General features: G+C 54.3%; 1 protein-coding gene across 1 annotated transcript in view; it reads right to left on the reverse strand.

The window, feature by feature from the left end:
• Positions 1-27628, reverse strand: part of LOC112993636 (uncharacterized) — a 57985-nt gene that overhangs the window by 6749 nt on the left and 23608 nt on the right. The window contains exons 31-40 of the mRNA XM_064513156.1: positions 6659-26842; positions 6253-6473; positions 5321-5495; positions 4897-5147; positions 3229-3412; positions 2635-2830; positions 1473-1651; positions 1165-1234; positions 753-853; positions 367-398 (exon numbers count right to left, since the gene is read on the reverse strand). Of these exons, the coding sequence (XP_064369226.1) occupies positions 367-398; positions 753-853; positions 1165-1234; positions 1473-1651; positions 2635-2830; positions 3229-3412; positions 4897-5147; positions 5321-5495; positions 6253-6473; positions 6659-26842 (21593 nt within the window). The remainder of the gene's footprint in view (positions 1-366; positions 399-752; positions 854-1164; positions 1235-1472; positions 1652-2634; positions 2831-3228; positions 3413-4896; positions 5148-5320; positions 5496-6252; positions 6474-6658; positions 26843-27628) is intronic.

Consider the following 27628-nt stretch of genomic DNA (forward strand, 5'->3'; position numbering starts at 1 on the left):
ATCTGTCCATTTGTGTCTTGTAACTTTAGCTCGTCAAATTTATGGAAATAAAAGAAGCAGATATGCCAAGTTTCCACTACCATCATCTATTCTTTTCTCTCTCCCCCCCCCTTTTTTTTTTGTAAGTATGAGGTGGTGGTTATTGAAAGAATATCCCATCGCTTGCCATTTAATGTTTCAGGAAGTAACATGTGATTTCAGCTATCAAACTGACAATTATTTTTAAGATTTAAGGGGAACAAACATTTGAAAAAAAAACCCTAAAATCTCCTCAAACTTAAGCAAAACTTTGTTCTTGTGAAGCACCAAATGTCCTCTTGCTTCCTCTGTCTGTACTTAATATACCACATTGATTGTCATACTCACCTTTCTGGATATTCCACTTGGTTCCCTACAAGCTGAAAAAAAATAAAAGAGTAAGGATTTACATTACTGAAAACTAACATAATGGAGTAAATCTGTGCAGTTTTGAATAGAGATACTGTGAAGATAAAACTAATAAGAAACTGAATATGTAAGTAGTCCTTTGGAAATGAAGGACAGAATTTCTCTGTCTTGCTATGTCTGACATAAGAAAGGTGGGAAGAAGGGAGTGTTGATCATTATTCAATTTTTAGATGGGGATACTAAAGGAACTTAGAGAAACTGAACTGATTTGCCTGTCATCTGACCATATAAAAATGGCAGTAGAACTCCATCAACTCCCTTTCCAGATTTCTATTTATTCCCCAAACTAAATTCAGAGTACTTACAGCATTTGGAGACACAGATGTTGCTGTCTTCACTGATGAAAGTCTGTCCTTCAGGACAGAAACATCCTTCAGTTACACCATAGCCGCTGTGCTGAACAGAGCTAGAGTGGGAGGAATGCATATATTTGAGTACAATGCTTTTGCTGTAAAGCAGGAGAGAGGGCAGCATGTGTTGAAGATCACAATGTCATATACAAGGGAGACAATGAATTTACATTTTTCAAAGTACAACAGGAAGAGCAGATTCATAGAGCTGATGAATGAGATATTTAAAACTTGCATAATTTATACAAATTCATGAGATATGTTTCACTATGAAAGTTTTTAGTAATTCCATTTTCTAAGGATACTGGTAGGTAAATAGAAAAGAAGATAAAGAGTAGCAGTTGTAATTTTCTTGGTCTTTTCATACCGTGGCTCACAGGTAGCAGGATTAATGGGCCCACATGCCTTGTATACTGTGTTTGCTGAACAGCTGTATGCTGTAAGGGAAAAGAAGGAAATAGATCAAAAATTGGTATCAAATACTTTTTTGAAGCAATTGTTCCGAAGTGTTTAAAGGCTTTGCCTTTGTCATCTGGGGCTTCTGTTGCTAAAGATGTCTGTATATTTTTCTAGGTAAAATACCATGGTCAAGTGTTAGATGCTAGGTGTGTTTACTGAATAAAACCCTAATTAATAGTGCTTTATACATACATTTTTGAGTTCTGCAGTACTTACGGCATGCAGAGTTGGTCTTTCCTCTCCAGTCAATGCAGATACCTCTAGCAGCACACTCTGTAGCATACATCTCCAAACTGGAACACTGTATGGACTCATTGCGCATGCGACATCCATCAAAAACACAGCCTTTGTAAAATGGTTCTGGCGGTATCACATCATGGCATGCTTCAAAAACTCTTGGGACAGAAAAGAAACCAAAACTCTTTCATGTTAACCAGCCATTATATAAAATCAGATCTTGTCAGACAGCACCTTCCTAGTTAAAGGTACATTGTTCTCTCCTTCAAGAAGCAGCACATTACGGGAAATAGAATTAACTCCAAGAATGGCCATTAATCTGAGAGAGAGATTCAGGGTAGGAAAGATTAGGAAATCTGAAGCCCTCAGAACTGTTTTGAGCCTATTTTTCTAAAGAGGCTAATGGTCATAATGTTTGCATATGTGTACACAACCCTTCATCTGTCTGACACCAGAAGTTTCTTGAGGAAGGCAATTGCATCAGGTAGAAGAAAAAGGGATGCTAGAAGTGCCCAAGAGGTGGAAGCACCTAATAGCTCGTAAGTTATTAGACACTACAGCAAGTATGTGGGAGAGGCTTTTATAAATGACCCAGCTGAAGAGCAAGCTTTGGTTATGGTTCACGCAGGTGTAGGAAATATGCATGTAGGAAACAGGCCTTCATTAGCACTGGTGCTTTTGGAGCTATATGTTTTATACAAAATGCACAAATATTGAAGGATACTTTTGGTGTTAGCCTGGTTGGTAAGCAGGCTCTTCACTCTTTGTACTAAAGGTCCAGTTCAAATTTAAAGTTCAGTCCTTACTTAAGTTAGCTAAGTTAGTAGCTATACTAGTGGAAATAGCCTGGAAAGCAGGGAGGGAGAAAGATAACACAAATCCATATGATTGAAACCCAGATAGTATGAATTCTGGTGCTGGTTGATTTGCTTACTTCTCTCCTTGCTCAGGTATCTTTGGAACTGCAAGTCCTTAAAGAAGAGCAGTTTCTTTTGCAAAGGCCTTTTGCTACCTATATCCTGTCATTAAGCTGATACTTTCAGATATGATCACATTATAGGGCTATAGTTCTTATTTCATAAGATACTGAGAAAGCTTTGTCTAGCTAGGGAAGAGCAACTTCATTCAGTTTTTATCTTACTCGCTCTTGATAAGCTGGCAAAGAGGTGTTTTACAGGGATGCAATGGTGGAGGTGTGGTTACAATTGATGGTGGTGGTACTCCAGTGCATGATGTGTTGTTACCAACATTCCAGTAATGAGCCATTTTGGGACAGGAGGAAATGATCTTGCCACTTGGCAAGCGGCATTCATCTGATCTGTTATTTGAACATGTTCCTAGAAGATATTAGAGAGGAGGAAGGTAAGTTGCATAAGCCACATCTGAGGTGCATACCAAATACTTAACAAATACATACCAAATTTAGAAGGGATTTGCACATGAAATGTATCGGATGCCCTGTTTCACAGAGAATGCTTTCTCTACATTTATATGAATTTTAATTTAGTTTGGGGAAAAAAAAAAAAAAAAAAAGACCAAAACCCCCAACCCCAAAAGCAGGTGGATGTAATATTGAGCTATTGATCTTAAAATAAGAAGTTTAAGACCAAAACTGTTCTCAATTCAATTTTATGGCTGTTTGAAAAATTTCTGTCTATGGTGAGCCTGCATAAACAGAGTGGGTGAGAATAACCATGGGAGGGTAGAGAAAGAATCAGTAGTGTATCTGTCTTACCACACTGTCCTTCAGTGTTGTTGCCAAATTTGCTGAAGGGGAGCTTGACTGAGAAAATCAGCCCACTAAAGGTGATGGTTGCGCCAATCTCTGGTATTTCAACAATCATATTGATGCCAAGCATTGAAATAGAAATGCCATCTTTCTTGAAGCCTGGTTGGACAATCTTTTTATTGAAGTAAATCTGAATATAGGGTTAAAAAAAAAAGAAACAGACTTCAGAATAAGAGCTGCTTCTGTCTGATTGTTTTAAATAATGTATTTACTAATCTTCATAATTATGCATAACTCATTGCTGTGCATCATATTCAATGACAGTTTTATTGCAATAACAACATATGCTGCATTCATTTTCAGCTTGTGTGGCTATGTTGTTCCAGTGTGACAGAATAATAATAATAATAATAATAATAGAATAAGAACAATAATGAAGTGTCCTCTATATGCCATGTTTGGGTAGACTGTGTGCTAATGCACATCATTCTAAACCTAAGTATTTTATTGATAACATCATTTTGTTTAATGTAAACTTTTCCAAATAGAAATGAGTGGTAGTTTTCTTATAATTGCAAAACTGTTCCTGCCATTATTGTGTAATAATTTTGAAATTCCTCCAAAATCATGTAGTCCCAACACTGCACATTGCCTAGCATTGGAAGAGTCCTCTCAATTCAAGATGAAGTCAAATGTGCCTGGTGCTGTTTTTACTTAGCTGTCATATTTGTTCTTTAATCTAAGCTCTTCCATTTGCAGTCCCTCTTACATGAGCTAATGAAGGTGGCATATTTGCTTAATAACTTTTTGTTAGGAATTACTCTGCAACTTTCTCCTCATTGAATTGGGATGAAGTAGGAGTTAAAACCGTCAGTTCCTATTTTCTCTCACAGGTAATCACTGGACTAACTGTTTCTGTGTGGCTTCTCTGGCTGGAGAGAACAGAGCTTGGTGTGGCTCTGTAAGGGCAGAGTGCAGGTTGACAAACATATCCTCCCACCTATTTGAGTTCTCTGACCAGCTAATTAATTCCCCAGGGTAAGAGTGGCAGCATAACTGATTTTCACCAGGCACCAACACTGATTTACGATCATGAGGGCAAAGGGACACCCTCATTCACCCCTTTTCTTAGCTGTACCTCCCTTCCCAGCAGGTGGTCAGAGAGGAAGTCATACCATGGCTCTGGTGCCTGAAGTTCCCAAACAGAGGAGGGAATCCCTAGCTGGCCAACCAGTATGGCATACATACCAGTCTTCACCATCAGAAAAGAAGCATGCTTATCATCTGTTTCTCTATTTCTTCATAATGTGTTTACTTAAATAAGTGAACACACAATGTATTAATTTTCATGAAAGATTAATCCTCAAGCAACAGTGCAAACATTCTTTCTGTCTTCTCTGTCAGCTCTATTAGTCTGTTTCCTCCTGTTATTTATATATATTTATGCATGAACATAATACATTCATATTTGTACAGTGCTGTTTCTGATGTTTCTGATATTTTATTCCTAGAAATAGGTGTAATATTTTTCTCCCAGTGATGCCTCTGTCCTAGTCATCTCTGGGATATGATATTCTAACAGACTGTATTACAAATGAGAATCAGTAAGGCCAATGGACCTTATTTCTCTTTTGGAAAAATAGACTTAGAGAAATAAAAAAGTGTATATTTTACCACATTCTTCATCACACCATTCATTAATTCACGGGTCAGCACCACTTCTGAAGATTTGTAGAAAATAAGAATCGATTTAGGACAGGAAAGTCCATCTTCTGAATCACAGTAATAGTTGTCAACATAAACACGGAAGTTGTCATATTTAGGTATAATCTGTTTCACCAGGACATAAGTGCAGTTTTGAAGGAAAGTGTAGTAGGTTCCATCAAAAGTAATATAATGAGGATCGCCCCATCCACTGCACACACCTGATAGAGAGAAAGTTTTTAGAAGATTAGTATTATAATGAATGTAGATGAAAGAATTTAGAAACTTAACTGAATGGACCACAATTTCTAGAGCAATCCAGAGGATCCCTTGTATTCTATGCAAAGTTTTGCTTGTTTCCAAAAATGTAATTCTTTAGTTTACTGATGCTTACATTGACATTCATAGTGATAACAGCAGCCATTTTCATCAGGTACCAGTATTGGTGGATATCTATTGGCACAGGTGATTTCCTTTACAGGTGGGCAGTGTATTTGAATGACTTTTTCTTTGTTGTCTCCCTCACAGAGGAGTTCTGTGCAGTTGGATAATTTCATTCTTTGGCCAGGCTGCAAAATGAACAAAAATTGCTGTCACAGGAGTTTGCAAACAGGTATGAACTTTATGCATATTTTTAATCTAGTGGTATATAATGTTTCCAGTGGTATTGGAAAGGAATATATGTTCCTTCTCTTGAATTTGTGGTATTAATGATTTGTAACGTTGAATACAGGTGTTCCTGGATGGTCCAAAACTGTTACTTGCTTCCCAGATCCGGAACAAATGCTAAAATGCAATTCTCCACCAACAGTACAAGGTTGACAGTATTCTAGACAATTAAAAAGGTGGTGTATATTGAAAAGGAGTGGTAGCCTTAGTTGCAGCTATTGCTTCTGCATGAGGAACTCTCCTGAGGTGAGGGTTTCGAGGTAGGTTTTAGGTTGAGGAAATAAATGCCCTTTGCCCTGACTACGTATGCTTTACCTCACCATCAGCGCTGACCATTGCGGGGGCGGGGAAAGAATGTATGCACAAATGTTTGTTATTTATGCAATGGAGTGCTTTGAAGCCTGCATGTTTTACTAACAATCACTAGAAAAGAATATCGCTGTTTGCTTTCCCAGTTTGGAAAAAATTCTATTGAGAAGGCACATAAAAATTTTGTATCACTAGGTGGAAATGGGAATGTGTATTGTCCATCACTAACGATGCTTATTTTGGAATTCCAGACATAAAAGTTTTAAAGAATGAAAAGAGTTTCTTTTTGGTGTCAACATATTACTTATTTTAATTCAAAAATTCTAAAATGACACAGTAATTACATACCTGTAAGGGAGGGTGAGTACTAGAATAACAACCCGTGGTAACCGCTCCAGAAGTGGTAGTCAGAGGAACTGATATAGTTTCTGTAGATGTTTCGGGGGAAGTAGTGGTTGGAGGAGTAGTAAAATTACATGATCCTGTGAATCGTTCAACTGAACATGTTTGACTACAGATAGCATAAAACCTACATCCATCACTGTCTGTTCTGTTATAAATGACATCACCTAAAGAGAGCAAGAAAAGGGAGTAAGGTACAAAGAAAGGAAAAAAAACCACAACCAAGGCTATACAAAATATCCAGGTAAAAGCACAAATACACTAAAAAAAAACCTGGGAAAAATTTGAGAAAAAACCAATAAAGAGTCTGAAAGAAAGAGACAAAAAGATTCATAAAAATATGTAAACTTACCAGGTGAATAAATAGCATTCCCAATTTTACAGAAACATGGTGTATGAGGGCTAATAGTGGTGATGATAGGACTGGTGGTAGGAGTGATGGTGGTGGTAGAGCAGAGCGGGTTTGGGCTGCAGCAGAGGACGCGGATCTTGTAGTTGAGGCACATCCTAAACTGGCCAACCTGGTCTTCGTTCTTGCACACCAGTCCGAAGTTGACGTCGCACTGCACGACCTGCCCGACGTGCTCGATGGAAACATCGGGGTAGTCCTCCGCCTGGCACTGGATGTCTCTTGGGTGCCGACAGACTTTCTGTCCGGCGGCCCTGATGTGCTGGTAGGTTTCAAAGTCTCCCTGGCCGGGCCCCGAGGAGGGGAAGTCGACATCGAACCACTCGCTCCAGGAGCACTGTTCCGGCTGACAGGAGGTAGTGGAGTGCGTGGTGCTGGAGGGGACGCTGGGTATGAAGGTGGTGGTGCTGGGGAGGGTGGTGGTTGTTGGTGTGGTTTCGGAGGAGGTGGAGTGGGTGCTGGTGGAGGTTGTGACTGTGGGGGGTGATTCCGTGGGGGTGGTCGTCCACGGGCTGCTGGTGCTGGTGGTGGGGCTGGGGGTGGGCGTGATGGTGGTGGTAGAGCAGAGCGGGTTTGGGCTGCAGCAGAGGACGCGGATCTTGTAGTTGAGGCACATCCTAAACTGGCCAACCTGGTCTTCGTTCTTGCACACCAGTCCGAAGTTGACGTCGCACTGCACGACCTGCCCGACGTGCTCGATGGAAACATCGGGGTAGTCCTCCGCCTGGCACTGGATGTCTCTTGGGTGCCGACAGACTTTCTGTCCGGCGGCCCTGATGTGCTGGTAGGTTTCAAAGTCTCCCTGGCCGGGCCCCGAGGAGGGGAAGTCGACATCGAACCACTCGCTCCAGGAGCACTGTTCCGGCTGACAGGAGGTAGTGGAGTGCGTGGTGCTGGAGGGGACGCTGGGTATGAAGGTGGTGGTGCTGGGGAGGGTGGTGGTTGTTGGTGTGGTTTCGGAGGAGGTGGAGTGGGTGCTGGTGGAGGTTGTGACTGTGGGGGGTGATTCCGTGGGGGTGGTCGTCCACGGGCTGCTGGTGCTGGTGGTGGGGCTGGGGGTGGGCGTGATGGTGGTGGTAGAGCAGAGCGGGTTTGGGCTGCAGCAGAGGACGCGGATCTTGTAGTTGAGGCACATCCTAAACTGGCCAACCTGGTCTTCGTTCTTGCACACCAGTCCGAAGTTGACGTCGCACTGCACGACCTGCCCGACGTGCTCGATGGAAACATCGGGGTAGTCCTCCGCCTGGCACTGGATGTCTCTTGGGTGCCGACAGACTTTCTGTCCGGCGGCCCTGATGTGCTGGTAGGTTTCAAAGTCTCCCTGGCCGGGCCCCGAGGAGGGGAAGTCGACATCGAACCACTCGCTCCAGGAGCACTGTTCCGGCTGACAGGAGGTAGTGGAGTGCGTGGTGCTGGAGGGGACGCTGGGTATGAAGGTGGTGGTGCTGGGGAGGGTGGTGGTTGTTGGTGTGGTTTCGGAGGAGGTGGAGTGGGTGCTGGTGGAGGTTGTGACTGTGGGGGGTGATTCCGTGGGGGTGGTCGTCCACGGGCTGCTGGTGCTGGTGGTGGGGCTGGGGGTGGGCGTGATGGTGGTGGTAGAGCAGAGCGGGTTTGGGCTGCAGCAGAGGACGCGGATCTTGTAGTTGAGGCACATCCTAAACTGGCCAACCTGGTCTTCGTTCTTGCACACCAGTCCGAAGTTGACGTCGCACTGCACGACCTGCCCGACGTGCTCGATGGAAACATCGGGGTAGTCCTCCGCCTGGCACTGGATGTCTCTTGGGTGCCGACAGACTTTCTGTCCGGCGGCCCTGATGTGCTGGTAGGTTTCAAAGTCTCCCTGGCCGGGCCCCGAGGAGGGGAAGTCGACATCGAACCACTCGCTCCAGGAGCACTGTTCCGGCTGACAGGAGGTAGTGGAGTGCGTGGTGCTGGAGGGGACGCTGGGTATGAAGGTGGTGGTGCTGGGGAGGGTGGTGGTTGTTGGTGTGGTTTCGGAGGAGGTGGAGTGGGTGCTGGTGGAGGTTGTGACTGTGGGGGGTGATTCCGTGGGGGTGGTCGTCCACGGGCTGCTGGTGCTGGTGGTGGGGCTGGGGGTGGGCGTGATGGTGGTGGTAGAGCAGAGCGGGTTTGGGCTGCAGCAGAGGACGCGGATCTTGTAGTTGAGGCACATCCTAAACTGGCCAACCTGGTCTTCGTTCTTGCACACCAGTCCGAAGTTGACGTCGCACTGCACGACCTGCCCGACGTGCTCGATGGAAACATCGGGGTAGTCCTCCGCCTGGCACTGGATGTCTCTTGGGTGCCGACAGACTTTCTGTCCGGCGGCCCTGATGTGCTGGTAGGTTTCAAAGTCTCCCTGGCCGGGCCCCGAGGAGGGGAAGTCGACATCGAACCACTCGCTCCAGGAGCACTGTTCCGGCTGACAGGAGGTAGTGGAGTGCGTGGTGCTGGAGGGGACGCTGGGTATGAAGGTGGTGGTGCTGGGGAGGGTGGTGGTTGTTGGTGTGGTTTCGGAGGAGGTGGAGTGGGTGCTGGTGGAGGTTGTGACTGTGGGGGGTGATTCCGTGGGGGTGGTCGTCCACGGGCTGCTGGTGCTGGTGGTGGGGCTGGGGGTGGGCGTGATGGTGGTGGTAGAGCAGAGCGGGTTTGGGCTGCAGCAGAGGACGCGGATCTTGTAGTTGAGGCACATCCTAAACTGGCCAACCTGGTCTTCGTTCTTGCACACCAGTCCGAAGTTGACGTCGCACTGCACGACCTGCCCGACGTGCTCGATGGAAACATCGGGGTAGTCCTCCGCCTGGCACTGGATGTCTCTTGGGTGCCGACAGACTTTCTGTCCGGCGGCCCTGATGTGCTGGTAGGTTTCAAAGTCTCCCTGGCCGGGCCCCGAGGAGGGGAAGTCGACATCGAACCACTCGCTCCAGGAGCACTGTTCCGGCTGACAGGAGGTAGTGGAGTGCGTGGTGCTGGAGGGGACGCTGGGTATGAAGGTGGTGGTGCTGGGGAGGGTGGTGGTTGTTGGTGTGGTTTCGGAGGAGGTGGAGTGGGTGCTGGTGGAGGTTGTGACTGTGGGGGGTGATTCCGTGGGGGTGGTCGTCCACGGGCTGCTGGTGCTGGTGGTGGGGCTGGGGGTGGGCGTGATGGTGGTGGTAGAGCAGAGCGGGTTTGGGCTGCAGCAGAGGACGCGGATCTTGTAGTTGAGGCACATCCTAAACTGGCCAACCTGGTCTTCGTTCTTGCACACCAGTCCGAAGTTGACGTCGCACTGCACGACCTGCCCGACGTGCTCGATGGAAACATCGGGGTAGTCCTCCGCCTGGCACTGGATGTCTCTTGGGTGCCGACAGACTTTCTGTCCGGCGGCCCTGATGTGCTGGTAGGTTTCAAAGTCTCCCTGGCCGGGCCCCGAGGAGGGGAAGTCGACATCGAACCACTCGCTCCAGGAGCACTGTTCCGGCTGACAGGAGGTAGTGGAGTGCGTGGTGCTGGAGGGGACGCTGGGTATGAAGGTGGTGGTGCTGGGGAGGGTGGTGGTTGTTGGTGTGGTTTCGGAGGAGGTGGAGTGGGTGCTGGTGGAGGTTGTGACTGTGGGGGGTGATTCCGTGGGGGTGGTCGTCCACGGGCTGCTGGTGCTGGTGGTGGGGCTGGGGGTGGGCGTGATGGTGGTGGTAGAGCAGAGCGGGTTTGGGCTGCAGCAGAGGACGCGGATCTTGTAGTTGAGGCACATCCTAAACTGGCCAACCTGGTCTTCGTTCTTGCACACCAGTCCGAAGTTGACGTCGCACTGCACGACCTGCCCGACGTGCTCGATGGAAACATCGGGGTAGTCCTCCGCCTGGCACTGGATGTCTCTTGGGTGCCGACAGACTTTCTGTCCGGCGGCCCTGATGTGCTGGTAGGTTTCAAAGTCTCCCTGGCCGGGCCCCGAGGAGGGGAAGTCGACATCGAACCACTCGCTCCAGGAGCACTGTTCCGGCTGACAGGAGGTAGTGGAGTGCGTGGTGCTGGAGGGGACGCTGGGTATGAAGGTGGTGGTGCTGGGGAGGGTGGTGGTTGTTGGTGTGGTTTCGGAGGAGGTGGAGTGGGTGCTGGTGGAGGTTGTGACTGTGGGGGGTGATTCCGTGGGGGTGGTCGTCCACGGGCTGCTGGTGCTGGTGGTGGGGCTGGGGGTGGGCGTGATGGTGGTGGTAGAGCAGAGCGGGTTTGGGCTGCAGCAGAGGACGCGGATCTTGTAGTTGAGGCACATCCTAAACTGGCCAACCTGGTCTTCGTTCTTGCACACCAGTCCGAAGTTGACGTCGCACTGCACGACCTGCCCGACGTGCTCGATGGAAACATCGGGGTAGTCCTCCGCCTGGCACTGGATGTCTCTTGGGTGCCGACAGACTTTCTGTCCGGCGGCCCTGATGTGCTGGTAGGTTTCAAAGTCTCCCTGGCCGGGCCCCGAGGAGGGGAAGTCGACATCGAACCACTCGCTCCAGGAGCACTGTTCCGGCTGACAGGAGGTAGTGGAGTGCGTGGTGCTGGAGGGGACGCTGGGTATGAAGGTGGTGGTGCTGGGGAGGGTGGTGGTTGTTGGTGTGGTTTCGGAGGAGGTGGAGTGGGTGCTGGTGGAGGTTGTGACTGTGGGGGGTGATTCCGTGGGGGTGGTCGTCCACGGGCTGCTGGTGCTGGTGGTGGGGCTGGGGGTGGGCGTGATGGTGGTGGTAGAGCAGAGCGGGTTTGGGCTGCAGCAGAGGACGCGGATCTTGTAGTTGAGGCACATCCTAAACTGGCCAACCTGGTCTTCGTTCTTGCACACCAGTCCGAAGCTGACGTCGCACTGCACGACCTGCCCGACGTGCTCGATGGAAACATCGGGGTAGTCCTCCGCCTGGCACTGGATGTCTCTTGGGTGCCGACAGACTTTCTGTCCGGCGGCCCTGATGTGCTGGTAGGTTTCAAAGTCTCCCTGGCCGGGCCCCGAGGAGGGGAAGTCGACATCGAACCACTCGCTCCAGGAGCACTGTTCCGGCTGACAGGAGGTAGTGGAGTGCGTGGTGCTGGAGGGGACGCTGGGTATGAAGGTGGTGGTGCTGGGGAGGGTGGTGGTTGTTGGTGTGGTTTCGGAGGAGGTGGAGTGGGTGCTGGTGGAGGTTGTGACTGTGGGGGGTGATTCCGTGGGGGTGGTCGTCCACGGGCTGCTGGTGCTGGTGGTGGGGCTGGGGGTGGGCGTGATGGTGGTGGTAGAGCAGAGCGGGTTTGGGCTGCAGCAGAGGACGCGGATCTTGTAGTTGAGGCACATCCTAAACTGGCCAACCTGGTCTTCGTTCTTGCACACCAGTCCGAAGTTGACGTCGCACTGCACGACCTGCCCGACGTGCTCGATGGAAACATCGGGGTAGTCCTCCGCCTGGCACTGGATGTCTCTTGGGTGCCGACAGACTTTCTGTCCGGCGGCCCTGATGTGCTGGTAGGTTTCAAAGTCTCCCTGGCCGGGCCCCGAGGAGGGGAAGTCGACATCGAACCACTCGCTCCAGGAGCACTGTTCCGGCTGACAGGAGGTAGTGGAGTGCGTGGTGCTGGAGGGGACGCTGGGTATGAAGGTGGTGGTGCTGGGGAGGGTGGTGGTTGTTGGTGTGGTTTCGGAGGAGGTGGAGTGGGTGCTGGTGGAGGTTGTGACTGTGGGGGGTGATTCCGTGGGGGTGGTCGTCCACGGGCTGCTGGTGCTGGTGGTGGGGCTGGGGGTGGGCGTGATGGTGGTGGTAGAGCAGAGCGGGTTTGGGCTGCAGCAGAGGACGCGGATCTTGTAGTTGAGGCACATCCTAAACTGGCCAACCTGGTCTTCGTTCTTGCACACCAGTCCGAAGTTGACGTCGCACTGCACGACCTGCCCGACGTGCTCGATGGAAACATCGGGGTAGTCCTCCGCCTGGCACTGGATGTCTCTTGGGTGCCGACAGACTTTCTGTCCGGCGGCCCTGATGTGCTGGTAGGTTTCAAAGTCTCCCTGGCCGGGCCCCGAGGAGGGGAAGTCGACATCGAACCACTCGCTCCAGGAGCACTGTTCCGGCTGACAGGAGGTAGTGGAGTGCGTGGTGCTGGAGGGGACGCTGGGTATGAAGGTGGTGGTGCTGGGGAGGGTGGTGGTTGTTGGTGTGGTTTCGGAGGAGGTGGAGTGGGTGCTGGTGGAGGTTGTGACTGTGGGGGGTGATTCCGTGGGGGTGGTCGTCCACGGGCTGCTGGTGCTGGTGGTGGGGCTGGGGGTGGGCGTGATGGTGGTGGTAGAGCAGAGCGGGTTTGGGCTGCAGCAGAGGACGCGGATCTTGTAGTTGAGGCACATCCTAAACTGGCCAACCTGGTCTTCGTTCTTGCACACCAGTCCGAAGTTGACGTCGCACTGCACGACCTGCCCGACGTGCTCGATGGAAACATCGGGGTAGTCCTCCGCCTGGCACTGGATGTCTCTTGGGTGCCGACAGACTTTCTGTCCGGCGGCCCTGATGTGCTGGTAGGTTTCAAAGTCTCCCTGGCCGGGCCCCGAGGAGGGGAAGTCGACATCGAACCACTCGCTCCAGGAGCACTGTTCCGGCTGACAGGAGGTAGTGGAGTGCGTGGTGCTGGAGGGGACGCTGGGTATGAAGGTGGTGGTGCTGGGGAGGGTGGTGGTTGTTGGTGTGGTTTCGGAGGAGGTGGAGTGGGTGCTGGTGGAGGTTGTGACTGTGGGGGGTGATTCCGTGGGGGTGGTCGTCCACGGGCTGCTGGTGCTGGTGGTGGGGCTGGGGGTGGGCGTGATGGTGGTGGTAGAGCAGAGCGGGTTTGGGCTGCAGCAGAGGACGCGGATCTTGTAGTTGAGGCACATCCTAAACTGGCCAACCTGGTCTTCGTTCTTGCACACCAGTCCGAAGCTGACGTCGCACTGCACGACCTGCCCGACGTGCTCGATGGAAACATCGGGGTAGTCCTCCGCCTGGCACTGGATGTCTCTTGGGTGCCGACAGACTTTCTGTCCGGCGGCCCTGATGTGCTGGTAGGTTTCAAAGTCTCCCTGGCCGGGCCCCGAGGAGGGGAAGTCGACATCGAACCACTCGCTCCAGGAGCACTGTTCCGGCTGACAGGAGGTAGTGGAGTGCGTGGTGCTGGAGGGGACGCTGGGTATGAAGGTGGTGGTGCTGGGGAGGGTGGTGGTTGTTGGTGTGGTTTCGGAGGAGGTGGAGTGGGTGCTGGTGGAGGTTGTGACTGTGGGGGGTGATTCCGTGGGGGTGGTCGTCCACGGGCTGCTGGTGCTGGTGGTGGGGCTGGGGGTGGGCGTGATGGTGGTGGTAGAGCAGAGCGGGTTTGGGCTGCAGCAGAGGACGCGGATCTTGTAGTTGAGGCACATCCTAAACTGGCCAACCTGGTCTTCGTTCTTGCACACCAGTCCGAAGCTGACGTCGCACTGCACGACCTGCCCGACGTGCTCGATGGAAACATCGGGGTAGTCCTCCGCCTGGCACTGGATGTCTCTTGGGTGCCGACAGACTTTCTGTCCGGCGGCCCTGATGTGCTGGTAGGTTTCAAAGTCTCCCTGGCCGGGCCCCGAGGAGGGGAAGTCGACATCGAACCACTCGCTCCAGGAGCACTGTTCCGGCTGACAGGAGGTAGTGGAGTGCGTGGTGCTGGAGGGGACGCTGGGTATGAAGGTGGTGGTGCTGGGGAGGGTGGTGGTTGTTGGTGTGGTTTCGGAGGAGGTGGAGTGGGTGCTGGTGGAGGTTGTGACTGTGGGGGGTGATTCCGTGGGGGTGGTCGTCCACGGGCTGCTGGTGCTGGTGGTGGGGCTGGGGGTGGGCGTGATGGTGGTGGTAGAGCAGAGCGGGTTTGGGCTGCAGCAGAGGACGCGGATCTTGTAGTTGAGGCACATCCTAAACTGGCCAACCTGGTCTTCGTTCTTGCACACCAGTCCGAAGCTGACGTCGCACTGCACGACCTGCCCGACGTGCTCGATGGAAACATCGGGGTAGTCCTCCGCCTGGCACTGGATGTCTCTTGGGTGCCGACAGACTTTCTGTCCGGCGGCCCTGATGTGCTGGTAGGTTTCAAAGTCTCCCTGGCCGGGCCCCGAGGAGGGGAAGTCGACATCGAACCACTCGCTCCAGGAGCACTGTTCCGGCTGACAGGAGGTAGTGGAGTGCGTGGTGCTGGAGGGGACGCTGGGTATGAAGGTGGTGGTGCTGGGGAGGGTGGTGGTTGTTGGTGTGGTTTCGGAGGAGGTGGAGTGGGTGCTGGTGGAGGTTGTGACTGTGGGGGGTGATTCCGTGGGGGTGGTCGTCCACGGGCTGCTGGTGCTGGTGGTGGGGCTGGGGGTGGGCGTGATGGTGGTGGTAGAGCAGAGCGGGTTTGGGCTGCAGCAGAGGACGCGGATCTTGTAGTTGAGGCACATCCTAAACTGGCCAACCTGGTCTTCGTTCTTGCACACCAGTCCGAAGCTGACGTCGCACTGCACGACCTGCCCGACGTGCTCGATGGAAACATCGGGGTAGTCCTCCGCCTGGCACTGGATGTCTCTTGGGTGCCGACAGACTTTCTGTCCGGCGGCCCTGATGTGCTGGTAGGTTTCAAAGTCTCCCTGGCCGGGCCCCGAGGAGGGGAAGTCGACATCGAACCACTCGCTCCAGGAGCACTGTTCCGGCTGACAGGAGGTAGTGGAGTGCGTGGTGCTGGAGGGGACGCTGGGTATGAAGGTGGTGGTGCTGGGGAGGGTGGTGGTTGTTGGTGTGGTTTCGGAGGAGGTGGAGTGGGTGCTGGTGGAGGTTGTGACTGTGGGGGGTGATTCCGTGGGGGTGGTCGTCCACGGGCTGCTGGTGCTGGTGGTGGGGCTGGGGGTGGGCGTGATGGTGGTGGTAGAGCAGAGCGGGTTTGGGCTGCAGCAGAGGACGCGGATCTTGTAGTTGAGGCACATCCTAAACTGGCCAACCTGGTCTTCGTTCTTGCACACCAGTCCGAAGTTGACGTCGCACTGCACGACCTGCCCGACGTGCTCGATGGAAACATCGGGGTAGTCCTCCGCCTGGCACTGGATGTCTCTTGGGTGCCGACAGACTTTCTGTCCGGCGGCCCTGATGTGCTGGTAGGTTTCAAAGTCTCCCTGGCCGGGCCCCGAGGAGGGGAAGTCGACATCGAACCACTCGCTCCAGGAGCACTGTTCCGGCTGACAGGAGGTAGTGGAGTGCGTGGTGCTGGAGGGGACGCTGGGTATGAAGGTGGTGGTGCTGGGGAGGGTGGTGGTTGTTGGTGTGGTTTCGGAGGAGGTGGAGTGGGTGCTGGTGGAGGTTGTGACTGTGGGGGGTGATTCCGTGGGGGTGGTCGTCCACGGGCTGCTGGTGCTGGTGGTGGGGCTGGGGGTGGGCGTGATGGTGGTGGTAGAGCAGAGCGGGTTTGGGCTGCAGCAGAGGACGCGGATCTTGTAGTTGAGGCACATCCTAAACTGGCCAACCTGGTCTTCGTTCTTGCACACCAGTCCGAAGCTGACGTCGCACTGCACGACCTGCCCGACGTGCTCGATGGAAACATCGGGGTAGTCCTCCGCCTGGCACTGGATGTCTCTTGGGTGCCGACAGACTTTCTGTCCGGCGGCCCTGATGTGCTGGTAGGTTTCAAAGTCTCCCTGGCCGGGCCCCGAGGAGGGGAAGTCGACATCGAACCACTCGCTCCAGGAGCACTGTTCCGGCTGACAGGAGGTAGTGGAGTGCGTGGTGCTGGAGGGGACGCTGGGTATGAAGGTGGTGGTGCTGGGGAGGGTGGTGGTTGTTGGTGTGGTTTCGGAGGAGGTGGAGTGGGTGCTGGTGGAGGTTGTGACTGTGGGGGGTGATTCCGTGGGGGTGGTCGTCCACGGGCTGCTGGTGCTGGTGGTGGGGCTGGGGGTGGGCGTGATGGTGGTGGTAGAGCAGAGCGGGTTTGGGCTGCAGCAGAGGACGCGGATCTTGTAGTTGAGGCACATCCTAAACTGGCCAACCTGGTCTTCGTTCTTGCACACCAGTCCGAAGCTGACGTCGCACTGCACGACCTGCCCGACGTGCTCGATGGAAACATCGGGGTAGTCCTCCGCCTGGCACTGGATGTCTCTTGGGTGCCGACAGACTTTCTGTCCGGCGGCCCTGATGTGCTGGTAGGTTTCAAAGTCTCCCTGGCCGGGCCCCGAGGAGGGGAAGTCGACATCGAACCACTCGCTCCAGGAGCACTGTTCCGGCTGACAGGAGGTAGTGGAGTGCGTGGTGCTGGAGGGGACGCTGGGTATGAAGGTGGTGGTGCTGGGGAGGGTGGTGGTTGTTGGTGTGGTTTCGGAGGAGGTGGAGTGGGTGCTGGTGGAGGTTGTGACTGTGGGGGGTGATTCCGTGGGGGTGGTCGTCCACGGGCTGCTGGTGCTGGTGGTGGGGCTGGGGGTGGGCGTGATGGTGGTGGTAGAGCAGAGCGGGTTTGGGCTGCAGCAGAGGACGCGGATCTTGTAGTTGAGGCACATCCTAAACTGGCCAACCTGGTCTTCGTTCTTGCACACCAGTCCGAAGTTGACGTCGCACTGCACGACCTGCCCGACGTGCTCGATGGAAACATCGGGGTAGTCCTCCGCCTGGCACTGGATGTCTCTTGGGTGCCGACAGACTTTCTGTCCGGCGGCCCTGATGTGCTGGTAGGTTTCAAAGTCTCCCTGGCCGGGCCCCGAGGAGGGGAAGTCGACATCGAACCACTCGCTCCAGGAGCACTGTTCCGGCTGACAGGAGGTAGTGGAGTGCGTGGTGCTGGAGGGGACGCTGGGTATGAAGGTGGTGGTGCTGGGGAGGGTGGTGGTTGTTGGTGTGGTTTCGGAGGAGGTGGAGTGGGTGCTGGTGGAGGTTGTGACTGTGGGGGGTGATTCCGTGGGGGTGGTCGTCCACGGGCTGCTGGTGCTGGTGGTGGGGCTGGGGGTGGGCGTGATGGTGGTGGTAGAGCAGAGCGGGTTTGGGCTGCAGCAGAGGACGCGGATCTTGTAGTTGAGGCACATCCTAAACTGGCCAACCTGGTCTTCGTTCTTGCACACCAGTCCGAAGCTGACGTCGCACTGCACGACCTGCCCGACGTGCTCGATGGAAACATCGGGGTAGTCCTCCGCCTGGCACTGGATGTCTCTTGGGTGCCGACAGACTTTCTGTCCGGCGGCCCTGATGTGCTGGTAGGTTTCAAAGTCTCCCTGGCCGGGCCCCGAGGAGGGGAAGTCGACATCGAACCACTCGCTCCAGGAGCACTGTTCCGGCTGACAGGAGGTAGTGGAGTGCGTGGTGCTGGAGGGGACGCTGGGTATGAAGGTGGTGGTGCTGGGGAGGGTGGTGGTTGTTGGTGTGGTTTCGGAGGAGGTGGAGTGGGTGCTGGTGGAGGTTGTGACTGTGGGGGGTGATTCCGTGGGGGTGGTCGTCCACGGGCTGCTGGTGCTGGTGGTGGGGCTGGGGGTGGGCGTGATGGTGGTGGTAGAGCAGAGCGGGTTTGGGCTGCAGCAGAGGACGCGGATCTTGTAGTTGAGGCACATCCTAAACTGGCCAACCTGGTCTTCGTTCTTGCACACCAGTCCGAAGTTGACGTCGCACTGCACGACCTGCCCGACGTGCTCGATGGAAACATCGGGGTAGTCCTCCGCCTGGCACTGGATGTCTCTTGGGTGCCGACAGACTTTCTGTCCGGCGGCCCTGATGTGCTGGTAGGTTTCAAAGTCTCCCTGGCCGGGCCCCGAGGAGGGGAAGTCGACATCGAACCACTCGCTCCAGGAGCACTGTTCCGGCTGACAGGAGGTAGTGGAGTGCGTGGTGCTGGAGGGGACGCTGGGTATGAAGGTGGTGGTGCTGGGGAGGGTGGTGGTTGTTGGTGTGGTTTCGGAGGAGGTGGAGTGGGTGCTGGTGGAGGTTGTGACTGTGGGGGGTGATTCCGTGGGGGTGGTCGTCCACGGGCTGCTGGTGCTGGTGGTGGGGCTGGGGGTGGGCGTGATGGTGGTGGTAGAGCAGAGCGGGTTTGGGCTGCAGCAGAGGACGCGGATCTTGTAGTTGAGGCACATCCTAAACTGGCCAACCTGGTCTTCGTTCTTGCACACCAGTCCGAAGCTGACGTCGCACTGCACGACCTGCCCGACGTGCTCGATGGAAACATCGGGGTAGTCCTCCGCCTGGCACTGGATGTCTCTTGGGTGCCGACAGACTTTCTGTCCGGCGGCCCTGATGTGCTGGTAGGTTTCAAAGTCTCCCTGGCCGGGCCCCGAGGAGGGGAAGTCGACATCGAACCACTCGCTCCAGGAGCACTGTTCCGGCTGACAGGAGGTAGTGGAGTGCGTGGTGCTGGAGGGGACGCTGGGTATGAAGGTGGTGGTGCTGGGGAGGGTGGTGGTTGTTGGTGTGGTTTCGGAGGAGGTGGAGTGGGTGCTGGTGGAGGTTGTGACTGTGGGGGGTGATTCCGTGGGGGTGGTCGTCCACGGGCTGCTGGTGCTGGTGGTGGGGCTGGGGGTGGGCGTGATGGTGGTGGTAGAGCAGAGCGGGTTTGGGCTGCAGCAGAGGACGCGGATCTTGTAGTTGAGGCACATCCTAAACTGGCCAACCTGGTCTTCGTTCTTGCACACCAGTCCGAAGCTGACGTCGCACTGCACGACCTGCCCGACGTGCTCGATGGAAACATCGGGGTAGTCCTCCGCCTGGCACTGGATGTCTCTTGGGTGCCGACAGACTTTCTGTCCGGCGGCCCTGATGTGCTGGTAGGTTTCAAAGTCTCCCTGGCCGGGCCCCGAGGAGGGGAAGTCGACATCGAACCACTCGCTCCAGGAGCACTGTTCCGGCTGACAGGAGGTAGTGGAGTGCGTGGTGCTGGAGGGGACGCTGGGTATGAAGGTGGTGGTGCTGGGGAGGGTGGTGGTTGTTGGTGTGGTTTCGGAGGAGGTGGAGTGGGTGCTGGTGGAGGTTGTGACTGTGGGGGGTGATTCCGTGGGGGTGGTCGTCCACGGGCTGCTGGTGCTGGTGGTGGGGCTGGGGGTGGGCGTGATGGTGGTGGTAGAGCAGAGCGGGTTTGGGCTGCAGCAGAGGACGCGGATCTTGTAGTTGAGGCACATCCTAAACTGGCCAACCTGGTCTTCGTTCTTGCACACCAGTCCGAAGCTGACGTCGCACTGCACGACCTGCCCGACGTGCTCGATGGAAACATCGGGGTAGTCCTCCGCCTGGCACTGGATGTCTCTTGGGTGCCGACAGACTTTCTGTCCGGCGGCCCTGATGTGCTGGTAGGTTTCAAAGTCTCCCTGGCCGGGCCCCGAGGAGGGGAAGTCGACATCGAACCACTCGCTCCAGGAGCACTGTTCCGGCTGACAGGAGGTAGTGGAGTGCGTGGTGCTGGAGGGGACGCTGGGTATGAAGGTGGTGGTGCTGGGGAGGGTGGTGGTTGTTGGTGTGGTTTCGGAGGAGGTGGAGTGGGTGCTGGTGGAGGTTGTGACTGTGGGGGGTGATTCCGTGGGGGTGGTCGTCCACGGGCTGCTGGTGCTGGTGGTGGGGCTGGGGGTGGGCGTGATGGTGGTGGTAGAGCAGAGCGGGTTTGGGCTGCAGCAGAGGACGCGGATCTTGTAGTTGAGGCACATCCTAAACTGGCCAACCTGGTCTTCGTTCTTGCACACCAGTCCGAAGCTGACGTCGCACTGCACGACCTGCCCGACGTGCTCGATGGAAACATCGGGGTAGTCCTCCGCCTGGCACTGGATGTCTCTTGGGTGCCGACAGACTTTCTGTCCGGCGGCCCTGATGTGCTGGTAGGTTTCAAAGTCTCCCTGGCCGGGCCCCGAGGAGGGGAAGTCGACATCGAACCACTCGCTCCAGGAGCACTGTTCCGGCTGACAGGAGGTAGTGGAGTGCGTGGTGCTGGAGGGGACGCTGGGTATGAAGGTGGTGGTGCTGGGGAGGGTGGTGGTTGTTGGTGTGGTTTCGGAGGAGGTGGAGTGGGTGCTGGTGGAGGTTGTGACTGTGGGGGGTGATTCCGTGGGGGTGGTCGTCCACGGGCTGCTGGTGCTGGTGGTGGGGCTGGGGGTGGGCGTGATGGTGGTGGTAGAGCAGAGCGGGTTTGGGCTGCAGCAGAGGACGCGGATCTTGTAGTTGAGGCACATCCTAAACTGGCCAACCTGGTCTTCGTTCTTGCACACCAGTCCGAAGCTGACGTCGCACTGCACGACCTGCCCGACGTGCTCGATGGAAACATCGGGGTAGTCCTCCGCCTGGCACTGGATGTCTCTTGGGTGCCGACAGACTTTCTGTCCGGCGGCCCTGATGTGCTGGTAGGTTTCAAAGTCTCCCTGGCCGGGCCCCGAGGAGGGGAAGTCGACATCGAACCACTCGCTCCAGGAGCACTGTTCCGGCTGACAGGAGGTAGTGGAGTGCGTGGTGCTGGAGGGGACGCTGGGTATGAAGGTGGTGGTGCTGGGGAGGGTGGTGGTTGTTGGTGTGGTTTCGGAGGAGGTGGAGTGGGTGCTGGTGGAGGTTGTGACTGTGGGGGGTGATTCCGTGGGGGTGGTCGTCCACGGGCTGCTGGTGCTGGTGGTGGGGCTGGGGGTGGGCGTGATGGTGGTGGTAGAGCAGAGCGGGTTTGGGCTGCAGCAGAGGACGCGGATCTTGTAGTTGAGGCACATCCTAAACTGGCCAACCTGGTCTTCGTTCTTGCACACCAGTCCGAAGTTGACGTCGCACTGCACGACCTGCCCGACGTGCTCGATGGAAACATCGGGGTAGTCCTCCGCCTGGCACTGGATGTCTCTTGGGTGCCGACAGACTTTCTGTCCGGCGGCCCTGATGTGCTGGTAGGTTTCAAAGTCTCCCTGGCCGGGCCCCGAGGAGGGGAAGTCGACATCGAACCACTCGCTCCAGGAGCACTGTTCCGGCTGACAGGAGGTAGTGGAGTGCGTGGTGCTGGAGGGGACGCTGGGTATGAAGGTGGTGGTGCTGGGGAGGGTGGTGGTTGTTGGTGTGGTTTCGGAGGAGGTGGAGTGGGTGCTGGTGGAGGTTGTGACTGTGGGGGGTGATTCCGTGGGGGTGGTCGTCCACGGGCTGCTGGTGCTGGTGGTGGGGCTGGGGGTGGGCGTGATGGTGGTGGTAGAGCAGAGCGGGTTTGGGCTGCAGCAGAGGACGCGGATCTTGTAGTTGAGGCACATCCTAAATTGGCCAACCTGGTCTTCGTTCTTGCACACCAGTCCGAAGTTGACGTCGCACTGCACGACCTGCCCGACGTGCTCGATGGAAACATCGGGGTAGTCCTCCGCCTGGCACTGGATGTCTCTTGGGTGCCGACAGACTTTCTGTCCGGCGGCCCTGATGTGCTGGTAGGTTTCAAAGTCTCCCTGGCCGGGCCCCGAGGAGGGGAAGTCGACATCGAACCACTCGCTCCAGGAGCACTGTTCCGGCTGACAGGAGGTAGTGGAGTGCGTGGTGCTGGAGGGGACGCTGGGTATGAAGGTGGTGGTGCTGGGGAGGGTGGTGGTTGTTGGTGTGGTTTCGGAGGAGGTGGAGTGGGTGCTGGTGGAGGTTGTGACTGTGGGGGGTGATTCCGTGGGGGTGGTCGTCCACGGGCTGCTGGTGCTGGTGGTGGGGCTGGGGGTGGGCGTGATGGTGGTGGTAGAGCAGAGCGGGTTTGGGCTGCAGCAGAGGACGCGGATCTTGTAGTTGAGGCACATCCTAAACTGGCCAACCTGGTCTTCGTTCTTGCACACCAGTCCGAAGTTGACGTCGCACTGCACGACCTGCCCGACGTGCTCGATGGAAACATCGGGGTAGTCCTCCGCCTGGCACTGGATGTCTCTTGGGTGCCGACAGACTTTCTGTCCGGCGGCCCTGATGTGCTGGTAGGTTTCAAAGTCTCCCTGGCCGGGCCCCGAGGAGGGGAAGTCGACATCGAACCACTCGCTCCAGGAGCACTGTTCCGGCTGACAGGAGGTAGTGGAGTGCGTGGTGCTGGAGGGGACGCTGGGTATGAAGGTGGTGGTGCTGGGGAGGGTGGTGGTTGTTGGTGTGGTTTCGGAGGAGGTGGAGTGGGTGCTGGTGGAGGTTGTGACTGTGGGGGGTGATTCCGTGGGGGTGGTCGTCCATGGGCTGCTGGTGCTGGTGGTGGGGCTGGGGGTGGGCATGATGGTGGTGGTAGAGCAGAGCGGGTTTGGGCTGCAGCAGAGGACGCGGATCTTGTAGTTGAGGCACATCCTAAACTGGCCAACCTGGTCTTCGTTCTTGCACACCAGTCCGAAGTTGACGTCGCACTGCACGACCTGCCCGACGTGCTCGATGGAAACATCGGGGTAGTCCTCCGCCTGGCACTGGATGTCTCTTGGGTGCCGACAGACTTTCTGTCCGGCGGCCCTGATGTGCTGGTAGGTTTCAAAGTCTCCCTGGCCGGGCCCCGAGGAGGGGAAGTCGACATCGAACCACTCGCTCCAGGAGCACTGTTCCGGCTGACAGGAGGTAGTGGAGTGCGTGGTGCTGGAGGGGACGCTGGGTATGAAGGTGGTGGTGCTGGGGAGGGTGGTGGTTGTTGGTGTGGTTTCGGAGGAGGTGGAGTGGGTGCTGGTGGAGGTTGTGACTGTGGGGGGTGATTCCGTGGGGGTGGTCGTCCACGGGCTGCTGGTGCTGGTGGTGGGGCTGGGGGTGGGCGTGATGGTGGTGGTAGAGCAGAGCGGGTTTGGGCTGCAGCAGAGGACGCGGATCTTGTAGTTGAGGCACATCCTAAACTGGCCAACCTGGTCTTCGTTCTTGCACACCAGTCCGAAGTTGACGTCGCACTGCACGACCTGCCCGACGTGCTCGATGGAAACATCGGGGTAGTCCTCCGCCTGGCACTGGATGTCTCTTGGGTGCCGACAGACTTTCTGTCCGGCGGCCCTGATGTGCTGGTAGGTTTCAAAGTCTCCCTGGCCAGGCCCCGAGGAGGGGAAGTCGACATCGAACCACTCGCTCCAGGAGCACTGTTCCGGCTGACAGGAGGTAGTGGAGTGCGTGGTGCTGGAGGGGACGCTGGGTATGAAGGTGGTGGTGCTGGGGAGGGTGGTGGTTGTTGGTGTGGTTTCGGAGGAGGTGGAGTGGGTGCTGGTGGAGGTTGTGACTGTGGGGGGTGATTCCGTGGGGGTGGTCGTCCACGGGCTGCTGGTGCTGGTGGTGGGGCTGGGGGTGGGCGTGATGGTGGTGGTAGAGCAGAGCGGGTTTGGGCTGCAGCAGAGGACGCGGATCTTGTAGTTGAGGCACATCCTAAACTGGCCAACCTGGTCTTCGTTCTTGCACACCAGTCCGAAGTTGACGTCGCACTGCACGACCTGCCCGACGTGCTCGATGGAAACATCGGGGTAGTCCTCCGCCTGGCACTGGATGTCTCTTGGGTGCCGACAGACTTTCTGTCCGGCGGCCCTGATGTGCTGGTAGGTTTCAAAGTCTCCCTGGCCGGGCCCCGAGGAGGGGAAGTCGACATCGAACCACTCGCTCCAGGAGCACTGTTCCGGCTGACAGGAGGTAGTGGAGTGCGTGGTGCTGGAGGGGACGCTGGGTATGAAGGTGGTGGTGCTGGGGAGGGTGGTGGTTGTTGGTGTGGTTTCGGAGGAGGTGGAGTGGGTGCTGGTGGAGGTTGTGACTGTGGGGGGTGATTCCGTGGGGGTGGTCGTCCACGGGCTGCTGGTGCTGGTGGTGGGGCTGGGGGTGGGCGTGATGGTGGTGGTAGAGCAGAGCGGGTTTGGGCTGCAGCAGAGGACGCGGATCTTGTAGTTGAGGCACATCCTAAACTGGCCAACCTGGTCTTCGTTCTTGCACACCAGTCCGAAGTTGACGTCGCACTGCACGACCTGCCCGACGTGCTCGATGGAAACATCGGGGTAGTCCTCCGCCTGGCACTGGATGTCTCTTGGGTGCCGACAGACTTTCTGTCCGGCGGCCCTGATGTGCTGGTAGGTTTCAAAGTCTCCCTGGCCGGGCCCCGAGGAGGGGAAGTCGACATCGAACCACTCGCTCCAGGAGCACTGTTCCGGCTGACAGGAGGTAGTGGAGTGCGTGGTGCTGGAGGGGACGCTGGGTATGAAGGTGGTGGTGCTGGGGAGGGTGGTGGTTGTTGGTGTGGTTTCGGAGGAGGTGGAGTGGGTGCTGGTGGAGGTTGTGACTGTGGGGGGTGATTCCGTGGGGGTGGTCGTCCACGGGCTGCTGGTGCTGGTGGTGGGGCTGGGGGTGGGCGTGATGGTGGTGGTAGAGCAGAGCGGGTTTGGGCTGCAGCAGAGGACGCGGATCTTGTAGTTGAGGCACATCCTAAACTGGCCAACCTGGTCTTCGTTCTTGCACACCAGTCCGAAGTTGACGTCGCACTGCACGACCTGCCCGACGTGCTCGATGGAAACATCGGGGTAGTCCTCCGCCTGGCACTGGATGTCTCTTGGGTGCCAACAGACTTTCTGTCCGGCGGCCCTGATGTGCTGGTAGGTTTCAAAGTCTCCCTGGCCGGGCCCCGAGGAGGGGAAGTCGACATCGAACCACTCGCTCCAGGAGCACTGTTCCGGCTGACAGGAGGTAGTGGAGTGCGTGGTGCTGGAGGGGATGCTGGGTATGAAGGTGGTGGTGCTGGGGAGGGTGGTGGTTGTTGGTGTTAGTGTTTCAGGGGTTCTGTGTGTTGTTGTTGTGTGTGGTTTTGTCGTGCTTTCCGTTGTAGTTTTTTTATGGATATGGTGTGTTTTTGGTGGTGTCGTTGGTTGAGTCGTCCTTGGCTTATGTGTGTGGATGCTTGGTGTTTGGGTTGGTTTTGTTTCTCTCATGGATGTATACGTAAATGAGGTGCTGGAGATAGTTGATGTTGGTGTTGTTTTTTGTGAAGTTGTATGGGGCACTTTTGTTGAGCATGGTACTGTTCTATTTGTACAGCATTGAAATCTTACCATGTAGTTGTAGCAGATTGGTGGTAACTGGTCTTTATTGTAGCATATCAACCCTTCTTCTGTGTTACATGTGATGTGTTGCTCCAGGAGCTGATATGGTGTGTCAGGGAATCTTACTGCTCTGCATTCCACCGCTTTTCTGTTATTGCAGACTTTGTATCCATGTTTCTCTATGTTCTGAATTGTATCAAATTCTCCATCGTTATATGCAGATCCCGGGTAACTGACATCATACCACTCTGACCATTCACATTCTTCTTTAATACAAAGAGGAGCTGTTGAAGGGGAAGTGGTGACAGGTGGTGTTTTTTCTGTTGTGGATGTGCTTGTGGTTGTTCTTGTAGCAGTTGAGGGTTTGAATGTTGTGGTAATTGGTCTTGATCTTGTGGTGGATGAAAATGATGTAATTTCTGTAGTTGGAACTATTTGCGTAGAAGTTTCAGGTGATGCAGTAGATGTTACTCTTGTTGTTTGGCAGTGGCTGTAGTCATCACAACAGAATACCTTTATTTGATAATTAAGACATATACGCAGTACTCCTTTTTGATCCTCATTTCTACAGATAAGTCCATATGTTACATTACAGTGAACAACTTGGCCAATTTCTTCGATAGAGTTGTGTGGATATTTCTCTGCTCTACATTGTATTTTTTCAGGGTTTCTGCAAATTGCTTTTCCAGCAGCTCTAATATCATGGTAAGTTTCATAATCTCCCTTGTTGTGCAAATTTGGGGAATGGACATCATACCATTTGGACCATTTGCACTCAGGTTTGCAAGGTACTGTACTGGGTATTACCTCAGTGGAAGTACTCGTTGTTGTTTCAAGAGAGGTTTTTGAAATAGTAGTCGTTATTGTTTCTGGAGTCGTAAGTGTGACTGGTGTAGTACTTTCATAAGATTTTGTGGTGACAGTTGTGTGAGTACATGGTACAAAAACACAACATAAGATTCTGATTTCGTAATTGTAGCACATTGTTGAAATTTGATCTTTGTTGTAACATATAAGTCCAGCTGTTTTACTGCATTCTAGTTTTTGGCCAAGTTCTTTCAGTGGTATGTTAGGAAATTTCTCTGCTCTGCATTCAACAGCCTTTGGAGCTTTACAGACTTCATAACCTTTAGCTCTCAAATCATCAAATGTTTCAAAATCTCCACCATCGTAGCCAGGCATTCGTTGATTCCCATCATACCATTCTGACCAGTCACAGACTTCATGAACACATACTGATGTAGTTGGTGACACTGTGGGTAAAATAGAAAAAGATAATCAATATACCTTAAAAATAAATTCCTGTAGATAGTCTCTCTTTCTGTATATTAAATGGACTGAACATTTTTCTACGGTCATTTGCTTGCATTATGAGCCTATAGCACATCAGCTTAGTTTGCTTATAATTTAATATGAACCAGAACAGACAATTCATCAGCTAGCATTTTGACTTAATGACATGCTTGGAACTGTCAATTTAAAGAGAATGCCAGTTATCTCTTACCAAGTGCTGAAATGAGACTCAGGGACCAAAGAGTAAAAAAATAACTCTTTAACATAAATGCGCATAATTTATGCAGTTAGCAAAAAAGAAAAAAGATAAAAAACCCAAATCTTATATTTTTTGCATTTTACTCAGTGTAATTGATTGGTTTGTGTCTTGCATCTATATTTATTAGTTCCTCCTGATTGTCAAAGCTCTGATTCAAACCCGGTGGAAAGGATAGCATTTAGTTCCCCAGTCTATGTGTGAGGATTCATAGGTACTTTTTTTCTTTTTTCCCAGATGAACTGACTCCTCATGAAATGCTGCATTTGCTCCTCCATTTGAAGTTCAGGATGACTGATGAAGCATTATTAGCATCCCTATGCTGCCACATTGCATATTAGCTCTGGTCTTAAGAAACCATTTCCTGGCTGGAGAGCAGTCCATGAACTTTTGCTTATTCAATCCAGCTGAAGTCTCATTGTGAAATGGCTGGAAAAAAGCTGCTAATGAATTCCAGCTGTGCTGATGGCTTCTGTGATCTCAGAACTTG

This window comes from Dromaius novaehollandiae, chromosome 5 (genome assembly GCF_036370855.1).
Source record: "Dromaius novaehollandiae isolate bDroNov1 chromosome 5, bDroNov1.hap1, whole genome shotgun sequence".
NCBI lineage: Eukaryota > Metazoa > Chordata > Aves > Casuariiformes > Dromaiidae > Dromaius > Dromaius novaehollandiae.